The sequence below is a fragment of the Pleurodeles waltl genome, chromosome 4_2 (genome assembly GCF_031143425.1).
Source record: "Pleurodeles waltl isolate 20211129_DDA chromosome 4_2, aPleWal1.hap1.20221129, whole genome shotgun sequence".
Classification (NCBI taxonomy): Eukaryota; Metazoa; Chordata; class Amphibia; order Caudata; family Salamandridae; genus Pleurodeles; species Pleurodeles waltl.
In genome coordinates, this window is record NC_090443.1 from 41,114,964 (window position 1) to 41,131,480 (window position 16,517).

Sequence of the window (16,517 nt, forward strand, 5' to 3'; positions counted from 1 at the left end):
TGCATACTCGGATTGACATCCTTTTAAGCACCACTCACACTGGGCCTCTTCTAGATCGGTCAGAATCCCTAGCACAAACACACTCGGACCATAACCCACTGACGGCGGTACTGTCCTGGGGATTACCGCGACCCACCATACTCAATTGGCGCCTCCAAGCGGAGGCTCTATCAGATCCTCCATTTCGTGAGTCACTATTGCAGGCCATTCAACAATTCTTCAAAAGAAATGCTGAGTCAGCCTCCTCTCGAGCGATGGAGTGGGAGACTCATAAGGTGGTGATTCGAGGTCCGACGGCAATTGCTACGGGATCTCTCTGAGGTGGAACAAGATCTATGTCAGGCAGAAGTGCACACTGCAGGACACTCTGTTTCACCTTCACAGCTACGACAGTACCATATCCGTTGTGGCGAGGCGGAATCTGCCTTGAGCTATCATGACTTCTGCACATGGATGGCTCTACAGCATGCCCATGGAGACTGCTCGGGCAGGTTACTTGCCTGGCTTCTCCGAGCGAAACACCGCAGTACACCAGCTATGTCAATTAGAATGGCTGATGGCACTATGGCTACATCACAACCAGCTATTAATTATGCCTTTCATGATTACTATCGACAGCTCTATGAGAAGCCCTCCACCCCCAACACGAGCACTGTGCAGGATTTTCTGAGGGGGGTATCCCTTCCTAGTCTCACTACCGCCCAACGCAATGCTATGGAGGAGCCCATTCAGATTGAGTAGATCAAAGAAGCCATATCTCAAATTGCTCGTAATAAAACGGCAAGTGCATATGGCCTACCCATAGAATATTATGCTACTTACGCTACTGCTATCACACCATGTTTATTAGAGGTTTATTGAGAGGCATTTGAACAGGGCCGCTTATCACAATCCTTACGCGAGGCCGTGATAGTGGTGCTACCTAAACTGGGGCGTGATCCACTAGACGTTAGGTCATATCATCCCCTGTCCTTGCTAAATTTGGATTGCAGGATATTAGGGAAGGTACTAGCTAACCGATTACTCCCTACAATTGAAACATTAGTTCACCATGACCAATCAGGTTTCATCCCGGGCCGCACTACTTTTCTCAATATACGGCACCTTTTGCATATCATCCATAATACCCCACCTGGGGATCCCCACCAAGTGGCAGTTTCCTTAGACATAGAAAAAGCCTTTGATACTCTGGGATGGGATTTTCTCCTTGCGTGTCTTGAAAGCATGGGATTCGGACCTCGTCTTCTCAGATGAGTTAACACGTACAAGGAACCACTGTCTATCGTGAAGAAGGGTCAAATGATATCAAATTGCTTTGGCATACAAAGGGGGACGCGTCAAGGTTGACCACTTTCGCCGCTCCACTTTGCCTTGGCCATGGAACCCTTGACCTGCCATTTACGTGAAAGGGGTGAGATTTGGGGTATACAGGACACGCGGCGGTTCCACGTCGTGTCTCTTTATGCTGATGATGCTCTCATCTACCTTAGGGACGTTCATACCGCACTCCCAGAGCTTGAACAACTACTGGCAACCTCTGTGGAGATCTCGGGTCTCTGGGTTAACTGGTCTAAGTCTTGAGTGTTCCCGCTGGCCCCATGCCCCCCTGCTAATAGAATGACCGTGGCTGACTCCCGCTTGAAGTGGCGTTACGTTACCGTCAAGTACTTAGGAGTTAATGTTTGTCATGCAACACGTGACCTTCTTGAAGGTAACCTACACAAGGCGGTTGCAAATATATGTACTTCCCTCACTTTCTGGCGATCTTTACCACTATCACCGATTGGCCGTGTGGCGATATCCAAGATGTTAATCCTACCTAGGCTGCTGTATTCATTCTCAGCATTACCTATAGCGATACTGCGCACCTTCTTCAAGACGCTTGATTGCTTGGTTCTAGATTTTATTTGGGGGGGATGGACGCCACAGGATAGCCCTGCCTAAACTCCAAAGGCCATTGACGGAGGGTGGACTGGGGGCCCCAAACTTTGTGCTCTATTACGCAGCGGCACAGCTGCAATGGCCAATAACCTTGTTATTCTCACCACTACACCCAGAAGCACTCGTTATAGAAGCTCGTCTAGGGACTGTTGCAATATACACCTGGCTAATAGACAATAGTGACCCTCGCAACACTATGACCCAACTAATGAAGGTAGCACATACATGCTGGCACCGCTTCATACATTTTAGGGGCCCCCATATTCCTTACTCACCTGAGATTCCCGTCTGGGAGATGCCCGGGATAATATAGAAAACACGAGCTCATGATCGAATCCAATGGACTGAAAACGGGGTTACCCGGCTGGGACATTTATTTTCAGAAGGTACACTTAGGTCATTTCAGGACATTATCACAAGACACGACATTGGACCTGGACAATTTCTTACTTATTTTGTTATATTACAGGTCATGCGTGGCCCATGGGGCGCAGTGGATACAGAACTTTCCACATCTCACACATTCCATTCCATATTGTCAACCAGGAGTACTCCGCGTGTTATTACCACTCTGTATGCTGCATTACATGGACCGACGTGTTGCAATCATCATCAATTGTTGTAAGTGCCAGACAGCATTCCGGTCAGTTGAGTTAGCAGGATTTGTACCTTCCTGCACATGTGCATTTGGACTGGCAAGAAGAGCACCCCTACACCATGCAGATTGTGTGGCAATGTTGGTATTGTCTGACATTTCTTTTGCCATAGCCAAGGTTATTAGAGAGATGCACTGACTATCTGACTATCTATGACAAGTACACATCCCTGCACATTTGAAATGATGCTGCACAGCAAGCTGAACTGTTGCACTGTGTCTTTCATCATAAATGGGTAAATATGTGCCACAATACCCAGACACAGACATCATAGTGCTCTACCATGGCATATGTTTTTCCTTACACTCCAATGGTGGAGAGTAGTAGCTCATGATTACCATGCCAAGGTAAGGCACCTTGCATACCTTATCCTGGCCTAGTTCTTATGTGCCCCTCTCACACCTGACACTGCATGTAGTTGGCATTCCATGTATATAGTTGGAATCTTCCCATGCAACACGTGTTACCCCACCCAGCTTCTGATGCCTTCAAAATATACACATGTGGGTTTAGTTCAGTGTAGTCCAAGAACTCAAGGGTGGTGTGGGAGTTAAAAGTGAGTGTGTGACACGTTTGTATTCCCATAGAATTTAGTTGTTCAATGTGTGTTGCATTGTGCATCACATGTAGGGCAAACTTTCTATGTATATGATGCATTGATCCCAAATCACCATTTTCCTTGCAACCCCCTTGCCCCAGTCAACAACGCCATGGAACTACCTTATTTACTTTACTGGTCACCATGGTGGACATTTCCACTGTAGCCTCATGAGGTTTGGCACTACTGTGGTGCTTTACTGCATTGGCACCATAGTGCAGGAAAGCTCAGGCAGGTCCATTGTTTACAATGCTTGCGTTACGTTAACATCTGCCTTTGGCAGGCCTCACAAATAAGGTTCAAAGATAGCACAGTGCAATCTTTATGAATTGTTTGCCCCATTTGTTCTTCTCTCCCTTCATAAGAAATGTTCTCTTGCATACATCATATCTGGCGCAGGCACATTGTGGTGCAAGGATGTACAAAGTGGATCTATGCATGCATTTTGTGACTTTGTTAAGGTAGCTCAAGGGGAATAGACAGCTTGAGTCCACATTGGCATCAACCAATATGATGATAATGTTGCAGTAAGGCTTGTAAATATGGGCCCCTAGTGAGACAGTAAGAACACTTGTAGCTGGTATAATGCATGAAGGTGTCCCTTTATGCACAACACCAACCATCCCCACTACACAGGCAACCTTGGTACATGCTGACATGGAAAATACTTGTACAGCAGCACAGATGATAATCACAGACATGCCCCATATGTTGTGTATGGGCACTTTTGTGCCCATTCCCAATGGTGCATGGTGGTATATCGCAGTTCTTGTTGGCCCACCCAGTGCAACAAATGTAGTGCATGTTGCCCAATGAGTGTTACACATGGGTAGGTGGTTCAGTTGCAAAAGTGAAGGGATTGAAGTGCATGTTGAGAAATGGTCTGTGTGTGGGGGGGGATATGAGAGGGCATTAGAAGTGTTTGGCCATTACTGTGTCCTCATGCAACCGTTTTGCATGCATTCAGCGTGTCCTATGTGCCTCCCCCTTCTACCATTTGTTAGTTTCAAGATTGCCCTCCACTGCAACTTACCCTGCATTTGTGGTAGGTCTTGGAAGTCTGCACTGTCCTGTGCTGAGACTCAAGTGACCAGCTCCTCAGCCGCCACCATCTCCTCCAGCTCATCCAAGTCCTCCTGGAGTGCCGGACTTCCACTTCCAGTCTGCAGTGCTGCCTTTTGGTTCCTGGCCAATTTCTCTTTAGTTCTGCGCTTGCAATCGTGCCAGTGCGTCTTAAGATTGGTGACAGTCTTCTTCACCTCTGCCACACAGTTAACTTTATTGACAATTGACTCCCATATCACCTCCTTCCTACCTTTTGGCAATTTAGGTGACAAAGAGCTGGTGTTGGTGCTCTGTCACCTCTCTGACCAAGATGGTATCCTCCTCCTGGCTTGTACTGGGCTGATTGGGGTCTCTCTGGGGTCTCTCCTGTCCTGCATTCTCCATCTGGGGTCCTCATGACTTGCTTGGCATTTTCGCAGACTTATTTTTTTGCGCTTTTTAAGCAAAAATTGCACTAGCACGATTAGGAAACAAACTGTGCTACTAATCATGCAAATGCTACTTTTGCAGCATTAGCGTCATTTTTCTTTATGACCTGTTGCTATGGTTTGCGTCATTTTTTTTAATGCTAATCTTTCCGTGCCATGGTGCGCCGTTTTATAAATGCAGGGATGGCACAAAGGAATGTCGTTAAACTGTGTTAAATTTTTTTACACACAACTGCCTAGTGCAGTTGTGTGTCATTTTTCTTAAATTTGGATGAGTTTTTAAAAAAACATTAGAGATCTTCACTGGCTGCCTGTTGTTGAAAGGGTAACATTTAAGGCTTTGTGCATGGTACACAAAGCGCTATATGGAGTTGGTCCTCATTATTTTCAGAAGACCTTTTCATGGCATGATCCCAGCCATGTCTTAAGATCATCGGCTGCTAATCTAGTAACCATTCCCAAAATAATGAAGGCTAAGTGGGGTGGCAGAAGCTTCTCCGAATTGGCCTACAAGCTCTGGAACTCTATGCCTTTCTCATTGAGATCTCAAACGAATAGGCCTCTTTTTAAGAAATCTTTGACGACATGGCTATTTGTCTCTAGCACTAAGTAGGTCCTCTTTTTGTCAACCAGCTGTAGGATGTTAGCGCTAAGATGCCTCAGCATTTGCGCGCTCTATAAAATTTTACTTACTTGATGTCTGCTGCCATTATGTACTGTTGCAATAAGACTGGTCATATTTTCCAAGCACAGATCTGGCCACACTCAACTAGAACTAGACATTTGCCTTGCCGCAACCTGGATGAACATGTACAGATTAACTCTGCATTATTCCCTTGAACAATGGCTTCCAACCTTTTTACTTCTGTGGACACCCACTTTATCATTACTGGAACCTGGGGATCCCCACTGAATCATTATTGGAATCCGGGGACCCCCTACTGAGTCAGCACTGGAAGCCAGGGACCCAGATCTAAACAGTGTTGATGTTTTAAACTGCAAAACAATACCCCAAAAATAAAGAAGAAAAACATTCCACCAAACACATACATAAATGGTAACATTTTTAATTTAATTTGCAAACAAAAAAAATAATAAAATAATAATAATAATTTTAATAGGAAAGTTGGAGCTTTCTTAAACTCAATTGACGCCACACATCGTTCATACTACATTCTGTTAGATGTACCTGCACTGCTCCTATGAATCAATCTGAAGGTACTAATACAATTTTAAGCCTCCAATTTAAAATTCCTTGATGTTCACAGTACATTTTAAAATATTCAATTGTACATTTAGCCACTTTATTTATATACACTTTATTAATCTGTTAATATGAGTAAATTTTCTAAGCAAACACGGAACCCCGGAGGAGTCTTTGTGGACCCCCAGACCACAGGTTAAGAACCACTGGCCTATAGTCCAGTGGCGGCTGGTGGACGCTGAAAGTGGTGGGCGAAAGCTGACACCTAAGTTGAAGGAGCGAGTGAGTACAGCAAGCAGGCCAAAGTAAAAGAGGAGTGTTCAGAGACTGTGTCACCCCCGGCAAGGATTAAAAAAAATAGGTTCAAATGGAGCATTACGTCACAGCATACATTTCAAGAAAACGTGTATATTAGAAACATGCCAAATGATACCACTGGCGTAATACTGACTAGTTTGTTTTGCAAAATACCAGACCCTTCATGGCTCAGTACAGGCTCTTTGTTCACCACCAGCTTTATAACAAAATGTAGATTTTCCTAGTCTATGACGGAAAGTCTTAATTTTATTAAAGACACGGAGGCGAGTATTATGCGTTTCTTTTCTTGCTTTAATTAATGAGCAGCAGTCAAGAAACTACAACTCCCATAAGGCTTAACATCAGTAGCCAATGGGATTAAAAACATCGTTCAAAACACACATAACCAATAGTAATAACGATATGCCATTATGACGTCACTTGACTGCAAGCAGCCCTCTTTTCTTGCAAATGAAGTCAGTTAACTGTGAACAAAGGGAGTAATAAACAAAGAATAAACAGAGCCATAAGGAAAGCGAAAACATCCGAGAAAAAGTCTAGTAGCTTTCAGAGGCAAGGGTAGTCCGGCCAAACCGACAGGGATGATCCAAATCCTGAAGGAAACGAATTGATTGGATGATCCGACGGGATCTGATTAGGACGTTGTCTGAGTAGTTGAAGCCGAATCTAGAGAAAGGGAGGGATAAACAAAGTTATACAAGAGGTGGGATAATACTCGCCTCCGTGTCTTTAATAAAATTAAGACTTTCCGTCATAGACTAGGAAAATCTACATTTTATGACAAGACCGGAGGCTCCTATTATGCAAGTTTAAAGCATATTAATCACATTCGAAGAGACATTATCAATTGGTTTGCAATAGAATACTCTAAAAGTATTGTCATTGGACCAATCCGCAGATTTTAGAATATCCTCCAAACGGGATCCCGCCCAGAAAGCTTTGGAAGCCATAGTTCCTCTAGAGGAATGAGCTCCAAACTTGGAGACATCAATACCAGCCAAAGACATAATCAGTCTTACCCAACGGGCTAATGTAGCCGAAGAAACAGGATTATGGGGTTTCCTGAAAGATATGAGAAGTTGGGAGGAGGATGTTCTCAAATCTGCGGTCCTATGCTCATAAACTTTGAGACATTGTCCTACACACAATTTTGGTTGAAGCGGAAAATAGGGATAAAAGACGGACGACAAATTGGTCTTGGTACGTCTTACAACCGAGAACAGCACACCCGACGGGGTGAATTGACGGTTGGAGACATCCAAGGCCTTAACATCTGATAAACGTTTAATAGAAATTAAATATAATAACATTGTTAATTTAGCAGATAAAAGCTTTAAGGATAAACTTGAATTATCTGGTAATGCAATCAAATATTTCAAAACAATATTAACATCCCACACATGATTGTATTTCGGTAACGGAGGTTTAGAAAATTTTACTCCCTTTAATAATTTACATACCAACGGATGTTCGCCTACTGGTTTCCCGTGAACATGAATATGGTTGGAAGAGATAGCAGATCTGTAAAGATTGATGGTGCGAAATGCTTTACCTTTGCTGGCTACCGAGGCCAAAAAATTTACGACAAAAATTACATCTGCTGAAAAGGGATTAATTTGTCTTCCCACACACCAGCAATCCCATAGAGACCAGGCTGCCTTGTAGGCTTTTTTGGTGCCTGGGGCCCAGGAGTTTGAGATATAATGGGAAGCTTCTGCCGAAATGACAGGGGAAGATTGGGAATCCCTGAGATTTTCCAAGCGGATAGGGTTAGGATATTGTTCAGAATAAGGGGATGAGAACGGTGAAGAGGGTCTAGTAGCAGATCCGGAAAGGATGGAATTAACAAGGGAAAATCTATTGACAGTTCTAAAAGAGTGGGGAACCAGATTTGGGATTGCCAAAACGGGACGATAAGAGAGAGGGAAGCGCGTTGACGTCTGGCCTGAGCCAGAACCCTGTTGATCATTATGAAAGGGGGAAAGGCGTAGTTGAGGGAAAGCGACCAATCTTGTGAGAAAGCATCTGATGCTAAGGCCAAGGGATCTGGGCGCCAGCTGTAAAATTGGGGAAGTTGTGTGTTGAGGCGAGATGCAAAAAGGTCTATGGAGAAGGGACCCCATAAGGATTGGATGTTGTGAAACACGGAAGGATGAAGCCTCCAATCGCTGGAATCTCGAAGGTGACGAGAATGCCAATCTGCTACTGTGTTGAGAGTCCCAGGAAGATACTCTGCATGTACCGAAAGATGGTTTGAGAGGCAAAACTCCCAAAAGCTTTTGGCTAGATCTGCCAAAGGTTTGGATCGAGTGCCCCCAAGATGGTTTATATATCTGACTGCAGATATATTGTCCATCCTGAGCAGGATTGCACAATGTACTTTGTTCTTTGCCAGACTTCTGATTGCAAAGGAGCCTGCAAGCATCTCTAAACAATTGATGTGCAATTTGGACTCCTCGCTTGACCATGTACCCCCAGTCGAGATGGGTCCACAACGGGCTCCCCAGCCTTGATGGCTTGCATCGGATTCTAACACAAGATCTGGGGCTGATGGAAAGATACTTTTCCCGTTCCAAGCATCTAAATGGTCTATCCACCATTGAAGCTCTGTACGAGACTCTATGTCTAAAGGAACGAGATCGGAATACGAAAGCCCCTTTCTTAGGTGTTGAATCTTTAATCGTTGAAGAGCATGATAGTGAAGGGGACCCGGAAAGATTGCTTGGATGGAGGAGGAGAGAAGACCTACAACTCGGGCTAGACTTTGGAGGGAAATGAGGGAATTTTGGAGAATTTGCAAAATTTCTGATTTTATGGATTTTATTTTTGACGATGGTAGAAGAAGGGTCGCTGAGAGGGAATTGATTTGAAATCCTAGAAAGTCCACGATTTGGGAGGGTATAAGAAGGGATTTTTCCCTGTTTATTATGAAACCCAATTGTTCCAACAGAGAGCAAGTTGTTTGTAGGTGGAGTAGAAGAGTCTGAGATGATTGACTTAAGATGAGGATATCGTCTAGATAAATTAATAATCTTATCCCTTGAGCTCTTAGAAAAGCTACCACGGGTTTCATGAGTTTTGTAAAACACCATGGGGCTGACGATAGACCGAAGGGCAGAGAGGTAAAGTGATACATTTTGTCTAACCACTGGAATTGAAGAAACTTCCTGCATTCTGGGTGAACAGGAACGACTAAGTAAGCGTCCTGTAAATCCAGTCTGACCATCCAGTCGTTCTGGAGGAGAATGTCTCTGAGATGGAGAATTGTTTCCATTTTGAAATGCCGGTATACAACAAATCGGTTGAAATGTTTTAGATTGATGACTGGACGCATCTTTTTGTTTTTCTTTTGAACAAGAAAAATTGGACTGATAAAACCCGAAGAAAGGGGAAGAGCAGGCGCAATCGCTTGTTTGCGTAACAATGTGTCTACCTCTAGGGAAATTAGATTAACCATTTCTGTGGAAAAATGGGGCGGAGGTTGGAAAAAAGTTTGCACCGGAGTAGAATAAAGTTCTATTTTGTAGCCTAGAACTGTGTTTAACACCCAAGCAACTGTTGTTATTGCATGCCAATTTGACAGAAAATGGGAAATACGACCTCCTGTCGGGAAAGAATCGACTAGGAGGCTTACCTGTTGGGTTGGCGGCTCTGGAATGTCTGGCTGGCCTGGCACGGTATCCTCTGCCACGCTGGGGGTAGAACTGAGGTCTGAAGTCCTGCTGATAGGAACTGTAATAGCCTCTGGAGCCTTGATTGGTGAATCCGCGGCCGGTAAAGCGACCCCTACCTCTACCGGCCCTGGCAAAAACCCGCTGGTGGAACATTTTTCTCATGGACTGTTGGGCTTTGGTTAATGAGATGAAAGTAGCAACATATTTGCCAAGGTCCTTTATAAAGGAATCTCCAAAAAGCTGTCCATCTGACTGGAGTTGAGGTTGAACGGTTGCCAAATTTACGAGTTTGGGATCAAGTTTAATCAGTAGCCCTTTACGCCTCTCATGAATGAAAGAAGAATTTGCATTTCCCAACAGACAAAAACAACGTTGAACCCATAAAGATAACTCTTCTGGGTCGAGGAAGGAACCGTCTAGTCTGGCTGATTCGACAAGATCAAAAATCCTAGTAAGAGGCCCTGTAATGTCTAAGAGTTTGTCCTGACAGGAGGACCAAGCTTTATCCACGCCCTTGCGCGGGTCCTTTCCTTGTTTGGTGAAGAAAGTTAACATTTGTTCATCTATAGTAGGAGTAATAGTGGCTTTGTTGGAGAGTACGGGACGAGGACATTCGGATTTTAATTTAGATCTCGTTTGTTTGTCTAGGGGTGAAAAAAGTTTTTGTGCCACATAACGACCCACATGGTCAGCTGGAAACCACTCCGTAGAATTCGGATGATGAATTTGAGAGGGATCGAACATAGGAAAACCCTCTGAGTCGAAAAGAGAAGGGGTAGCAGAAATTACTTTTGCTTTCTTTGGAGGAGGAATGGAAAAGGACTCATCATCATCTTTGTCAGATAAATAGGAATCTGAATCTACATCAGGCATATCTTCGTCTGTATCCTGAATAACTGGAGATATAACCGGGAGAACATTACGCTCTTTAGATTTTCGTTTTAAGGAAGATTTTGGAACCATATTGTTATACTCCTTGGCAGGAGCCTTGTGAGGAACCGCGTCCTCTGGCATGCGTGAGATGGACTCACCTTCCATTTGCGTCCCCATACCTGGCTTCGCTGGTAGACGCGAACTGCTTTCCCCCGCAGTCTGGGCCGATTTGGAAATTAAATTAGAAAGGTTATTCTCCAGATTTTTTGATAATTTTTGTAATGAGGAAGATACCGCCTGATGAACAGAACTTCTAATGAAGTCACAGAGTTCATGTCTCATCTCTTCCAGTTCAGTGGAAACACCTTGTTCCATAGAGGAAGTACCAGGTTCCATGATGTTTTATTTCAATAAAATATATTTAAACTAAAATAGGTTTGTATATTTAAAATTGGAATTTTAGGAGTCCGAAACTGAGAAGAAACGAAGTCTGTTGTAATGGAAGGGGTTAATAATATGGCACACGTCAAAATAAAGCGACTAAAGTTGCTCTAGAGAAGAAATAAATAAAGCTGAGAAAGCACGCTGTCCTCCGACGTCTCTGCCTCAGGAGCAAACCGAATGACGGTTGCTGCCTGAGGCAAAGGAATGCCTGGAATTTGGAGCGCGCGCGACGCGCGTGTAAAAATAAACCAACCCGACGTCAGCGCTGAAGCGCTCAGCTCGGAACCTTTCAAAAAGGGAGGTCGGAGCAAAGGAACACACGGCAGCTTGCCGTGAACTATAAGTCAAAGGAAATGCCTATGAACTCGCGCGACGCGCGTTAAAACAAATAAATAAACTAAAAACGGAGCTGACGAACTCAGCTCAAAATAGCCGAAATGCAGTGGCCGGAGACACAAACAAACATGCGGCAACTTGCCGTCTGACATTACAAAGGTAATAAAGCGAAATATTTGTGAAACCAATAATATTAAACTCAATGAATAATATAATTAAGAGAGTAAAAGAGAATGCGACTTATCTCGACTGCAGCAGCAAGAAAAGAGGACTGCTTGCAGTCAAGTGACGTCATAATGGCATATCGTTATTACTATTGGTTATGTGTGTTTTGAACTATGTTTTTAATCCCATTGGCTACTGATGTTAAGCCTTATGGGAGTTGTAGTTTCTTGACTGCTGCTCATTAATTAAAGCAAGAAAAGAAACGCATAATAGGAGCCTCCGTCTTGTCATAAAATTGAAATACCAAACCCAGGCACACAAAGTTTAATGGCTAAGCAGCCTACTATAGATAAGGTACTACAGATGTCACGAGTTCAGTTTACATTTCTGTGTTCGATTATTTGAGTGACATCTAACACTGGACAGATAGATAGGCAGCTAGCTATTGAAACTACCATTTAGAACCTTTAATATAAGCTCCTAAAGTAAACAATGTGGGTTTTTATCAACAGTGAGTTACATTAGGCTTCTTATTCAGTTTGTAACTGTGGGCACTAAGGGGTGGCGTCACAAGGTGAATTTGGAATTTCTCAACTGATCTCACATGGACCGCTCTGGAGTCCAAGCTGCTGCAGCTCCAGTTAAACATTGCTGGCGAGAACACAGTAAGTCATGGAGCCTTGGGGTCAGAGGGTCAGACTTCATCTGCTCTTGAGATAATATTCAGACGGCTCTCCCACAGTAAGCTCATCAGGAGCAGGAGAGTAAGGGTGGAGCTGACAATGTAAGCCTTAGACTGCCTCGATCCAGGTGCCCCATTCAGCAACAAAGCCCTGCATTTTCTAGGCCTCTCGCCGAGTATAAGTAAAAACACAAAGGTGCAGAGAGAACGGGGGAAGAGTGCACACACAAGCGGCTCATGTGCTCCGACCAAGGGAAAGGAAATACCACACATGCGCACAGAAGTAGTTGCAGGGCTCCTCTCCTAGCCTGCCCTCTCAGCAACCAAACCACAAAGTAGGAAGAGCCTGCGCCATTCTTGTGTTTGCGGTTGCCACCCACTACATCGACGTGCCTTGCCCAGCCTTTACAAACTGCCTGCTGCTCCGCTTACTAACCCCACTCTGGGCCACATCAGCCGAAGCCCCAGAGCGAGCATATGAAGCCAGGCCCAAAATGGTCATGCCTCATCCCATATAACTTGTACGGCAACGCCCTTCATGCTCTTTATTATCAGTCTCTAGTGCTAGAGTCAACAGTAAGAAGAGATGCTGCAGTTGTACAAGTGGTTCTCTATCATCTGTTTTAATAAGAGGAGCCTGTTTTAACAGTTTTCCCATCTCCTACATCAATTTCTCTCTCACTCATTCTTTCTTTTATATTTGTTTTGGGGATGGAAAAGTCCTCTGCATGGTGAGAGACGGGTACCCTTGCCCACTGTATTGTTGTCTGGATCACTAATGCTGATTTGTTTGTCATATGCAAACATGGATCATGCATGTGCACCATGACATAACCCTGTCTCATAGATTTCGGTCTTGTTGGATCGGTAGGGGCGCCCATAGCACTACTCTCATAGTGGTGGATTACTACTGCCTTCACCAGGAGTTAAGCAGAACGAGTGCAGTGGTGGCAGCATACCGTGGAGGCTCACTCACCTTTTTAAAAGTTCCACTGCTGTGTGCTTAACTCACCCCGGCCTACATCAGGTTGATGGGGAAGTGCGTGCATGGTGGAAAGATATGCTGAATACACGTGCACTCACAAAAAATAGACTATATAGAAGGTGAAGTGTGGTAGAGTGCAACATGGTAAATGTGGATGCGGTGCCGAGCAGGGTGTGGTTTGAAAATAACACACTCAGGTACAATACAGAGAGGCTGAAGAACTGAACAGTGTGTGCAGTTGTGTGTGGCCCATATTTATATTTTTTTTGCGCCGCATTTGCGCCACTTTTTGACGCAAAAGCGGCGCAAACATGCAAAATACAATTATATTCTGTAAGTTTGTGCCTCTTTTGCATAAAAAAGTGACGCAAATGCGGCGCAACAAAAGTATAAATATGGGCCTGTGTGTGCATCATGTAGGCATGCTGGTGGTGGCATAATACATAAGGATAACAGCTAGGCAGTGAGTGTGCTGTGGATGTACACCTAGTGCAGAACTGCCTGCACTAGTACATTGTATGGAGGACCAAGGGTTCACTTTTGGGAAGTACAGGCCTGCCTGGTGAAAACTTGAGAAGGAGAGGAATCCCCCCGACAGATTTGTATATTGCCACAGACCTGTAAGTTGGGTGGGACAAAGACTAGGTGAGGGAAGAGCCAGGCTTTGCATTTCAAAGGGCTCTTTGATTCAGTGACAGATCAAAAGGAAGGGGCCTGGGCACATCTCAGGAAGAGGGAGATGGGGCTGATAAGACCATCATAAAGAATAGGGCTGAGGGCCCACGATTAACCTTTTGATGCACTTATCACTGTGGCTGACGTCCAGGTGTGAAATCTGGTCACTTCCATGAATCTTGTTGTGGATTAATTAGCTGCAGAGTCCTGCCGGCTGTGGCAGACATACTTCAGGAGGAAAAAGAAAGGGGAAGGGATGTCCATTCCAAAGAAGCAGAACCACAACATAAATCTTAAAAGATCCGGACACTAAATAACATCTTGTTTCTGGAAAAGGACTACAAGTAGGGGAATATGAGATCCCAAAACGTAGTCATCTGCCGTGCAGCTGGAAGGGCTGTGTGAGGAGGGGAAGCTCTGCCAGACTTCTGCCTGTGACCAGGATTAGCAGTCTAAGCCTACAAGTCCCCCTGTTGGGGAAGGGGACATCACCCAGGGAATCCAAGCTCACCTGCCCTGAAGCCTGGGGCATTAGCACCTGCCTGCTTGCCAGGACAGGTATGCCTATAAGGAAGAGGATAGCACTGGAGGAAATGAGGTCCAGGAGGGAGCCCTGACGTAAGAAGTCCTTGTGCAATGTGTGAGGAATCCATTTCGGCACCGATCGGGCCTTAGCCTATATGCCGGACTGAATCGGTGACCCCCAAATGCCAGGAAGGGGGCCGCTGTGAATTGAACAGAGGAGCGCATTGGGAGAAACCCGCTCCCTGCACCAATATGGCCATAGCCAGCGTGTCAGACTGAATCAGTGACCCAGTATGCCAGGAGGGGCCGCCCCAAACTGAACTGAGGAGGGCAGTGGAGGAAAGCCCTCCCCCCACCGATCGGGCCATAGCCTGTGTGCTAGACTGAATCAGCGACCCCATATGCCAGGAGGCCCCCCCCATGTACTGAACTGGAGGAGCGTGGTGGGAGGAACCCGCTCCCTGCACCGATCGGGCTGGAGCTCAGGTGCCAGAGTGAACTGGCAATCCTGTATGCCAGGAAGGTGCCGCCGTAGAGGGAATCAAGTAATGTGGCGGGAGAAACTTGTTCCCGCAACCGATGGGCTGCAGTCCTTGAGCCAGATTCCCTTAACTACCCTGTGTGCCAGGTGGGGCTGGCGTGGACACCAGCATCAGACCAGCATAACCGAAGTGTGAGAACTGAAGTGGTGACCCTGTATGCCAAGAGGGCCCGCCCGAGAAGCTGGGGCCAAGGGGTCCAGGCCGTCACCGGAGCTCATAAACTGTTGTGACTAAAGTGGGACCCAACAACGTCTTGTGGACTGCACCAAGGGAGACCCGAGGGGCAACTGGACACCAACGAAGCTCCGTCGGAGCAAGGAGACCACCTCCCATCCCTGCCGAGGGAAAAGTGACAAACCACATGACTGCTGGAGCTGAAGCAACACTACTGCTCCAAGGCAAAAAAGACATAAGGACAGGGGCACCCTCCCAAAGACAGGGGCACACCTTTTCTACCTCGTCCATCATACATGCCACATCCTCTAGCTTCAACCCATAGGTCAGGACATTCTTTACAATGGGAAGGGGAACACAGCCCACTGTACCCAGGTAAGCCTTGTGATGCTCCCTATGACCCAGAACTGAGGGACGACAACAAGGTTGATCCCTCAGGGGAGACAGACCTTGGCCTCTATCTGGCAAAAGCCACCCCGCCTGATGATACTACTTCCTATCATGAGGGCATCCACAGAACAGCTACTTTTCACAAAGTAGACATCTTTGTTGTCCAGAAAGACAATGACTTCCTGTTTGAAACACTCTTTGAAATACAGTGCACCCTCCAGTTCCTCCCCATGCTGAAGACAAGGCCGTAGATGTTCCATGAGCCAGTGAAAGCCCAGGTTGTCATGTCTAGGGTAGACAAACACTTGCCAATGACCCACCTTGTATCCGCAGCCATGTTCTACCTGACTTCCTAGTGGTTCATAAGGTGCACAAATGCCCAAGTTACAGTGGACTTTTCACCTCCGGATAAGGAGATTAAAAAGATTGATGCAGCAGGCAAAATGGTGGCAGTACAATAGGCTACACACTGGTGGATTACCTACTCAGTGGGTCTGCTTGCCAGGTATGACAGAGCACACTGGGGAGAAGTGGAGGAACTCCTCCAACACCTCCTTGAACAATACACACAGCGTGGTCAGGAGCTTGTGGCCAAAGCCAAGCCCATTTCGAACACCACAATACGCTGTGCCCTCGAGAAAGCTGACACTTCGGCCAGAGGTGTTAACACCAGCATGTTGCTCAAGGTTCATGCCTGGTTCTGTATCGCTGGCTTCAAGCCAAAAGTCCAACAGTATCTTTTATATGTGGGGTTCAACTAAAAACATCACTTTGGACTGCAGGTGGACCAGGTGTTTGATTTTTTTTTTTTTTTAAAGACATGGATACAACCATAACAATGG

The 16,517-nt window shown here is 45.5% G+C and overlaps 1 protein-coding gene across 1 annotated transcript; it reads right to left on the reverse strand.

The window, feature by feature from the left end:
• Positions 1 to 6,480: 6,480 nt before the first annotated feature.
• LOC138293813 (uncharacterized) lies at positions 6,481 to 11,153 on the reverse strand. Its single transcript, XM_069233139.1, has 2 exons — positions 9,845 to 11,153; positions 6,481 to 6,876 (listed from the first exon to the last, which is right to left on the reverse strand). The coding sequence occupies exons 1-2, from the start codon at positions 11,151 to 11,153 to the stop codon at positions 6,845 to 6,847; spliced, it is 1,341 nt and encodes a 446-aa protein (XP_069089240.1). The 3' UTR covers positions 6,481 to 6,844.
• Between the last annotated feature and the right edge of the window lie 5,364 nt (positions 11,154 to 16,517).

Excerpts from the sequence above, each read along its gene's own strand:
- LOC138293813 (XM_069233139.1), bottom strand. The coding sequence starts at position 11,153 with ATGGAACCTGGTACTTCCTCTATGGAACAAGGTGTTTCCACTGAACTG. Across the intron at positions 6,877-9,844 it reads CAGAGCCGCCAACCCAACAG|ATTCGGCTTCAACTACTCAG; the intron begins GTAAGCCTCCTA and ends CCCTTTCTCTAG.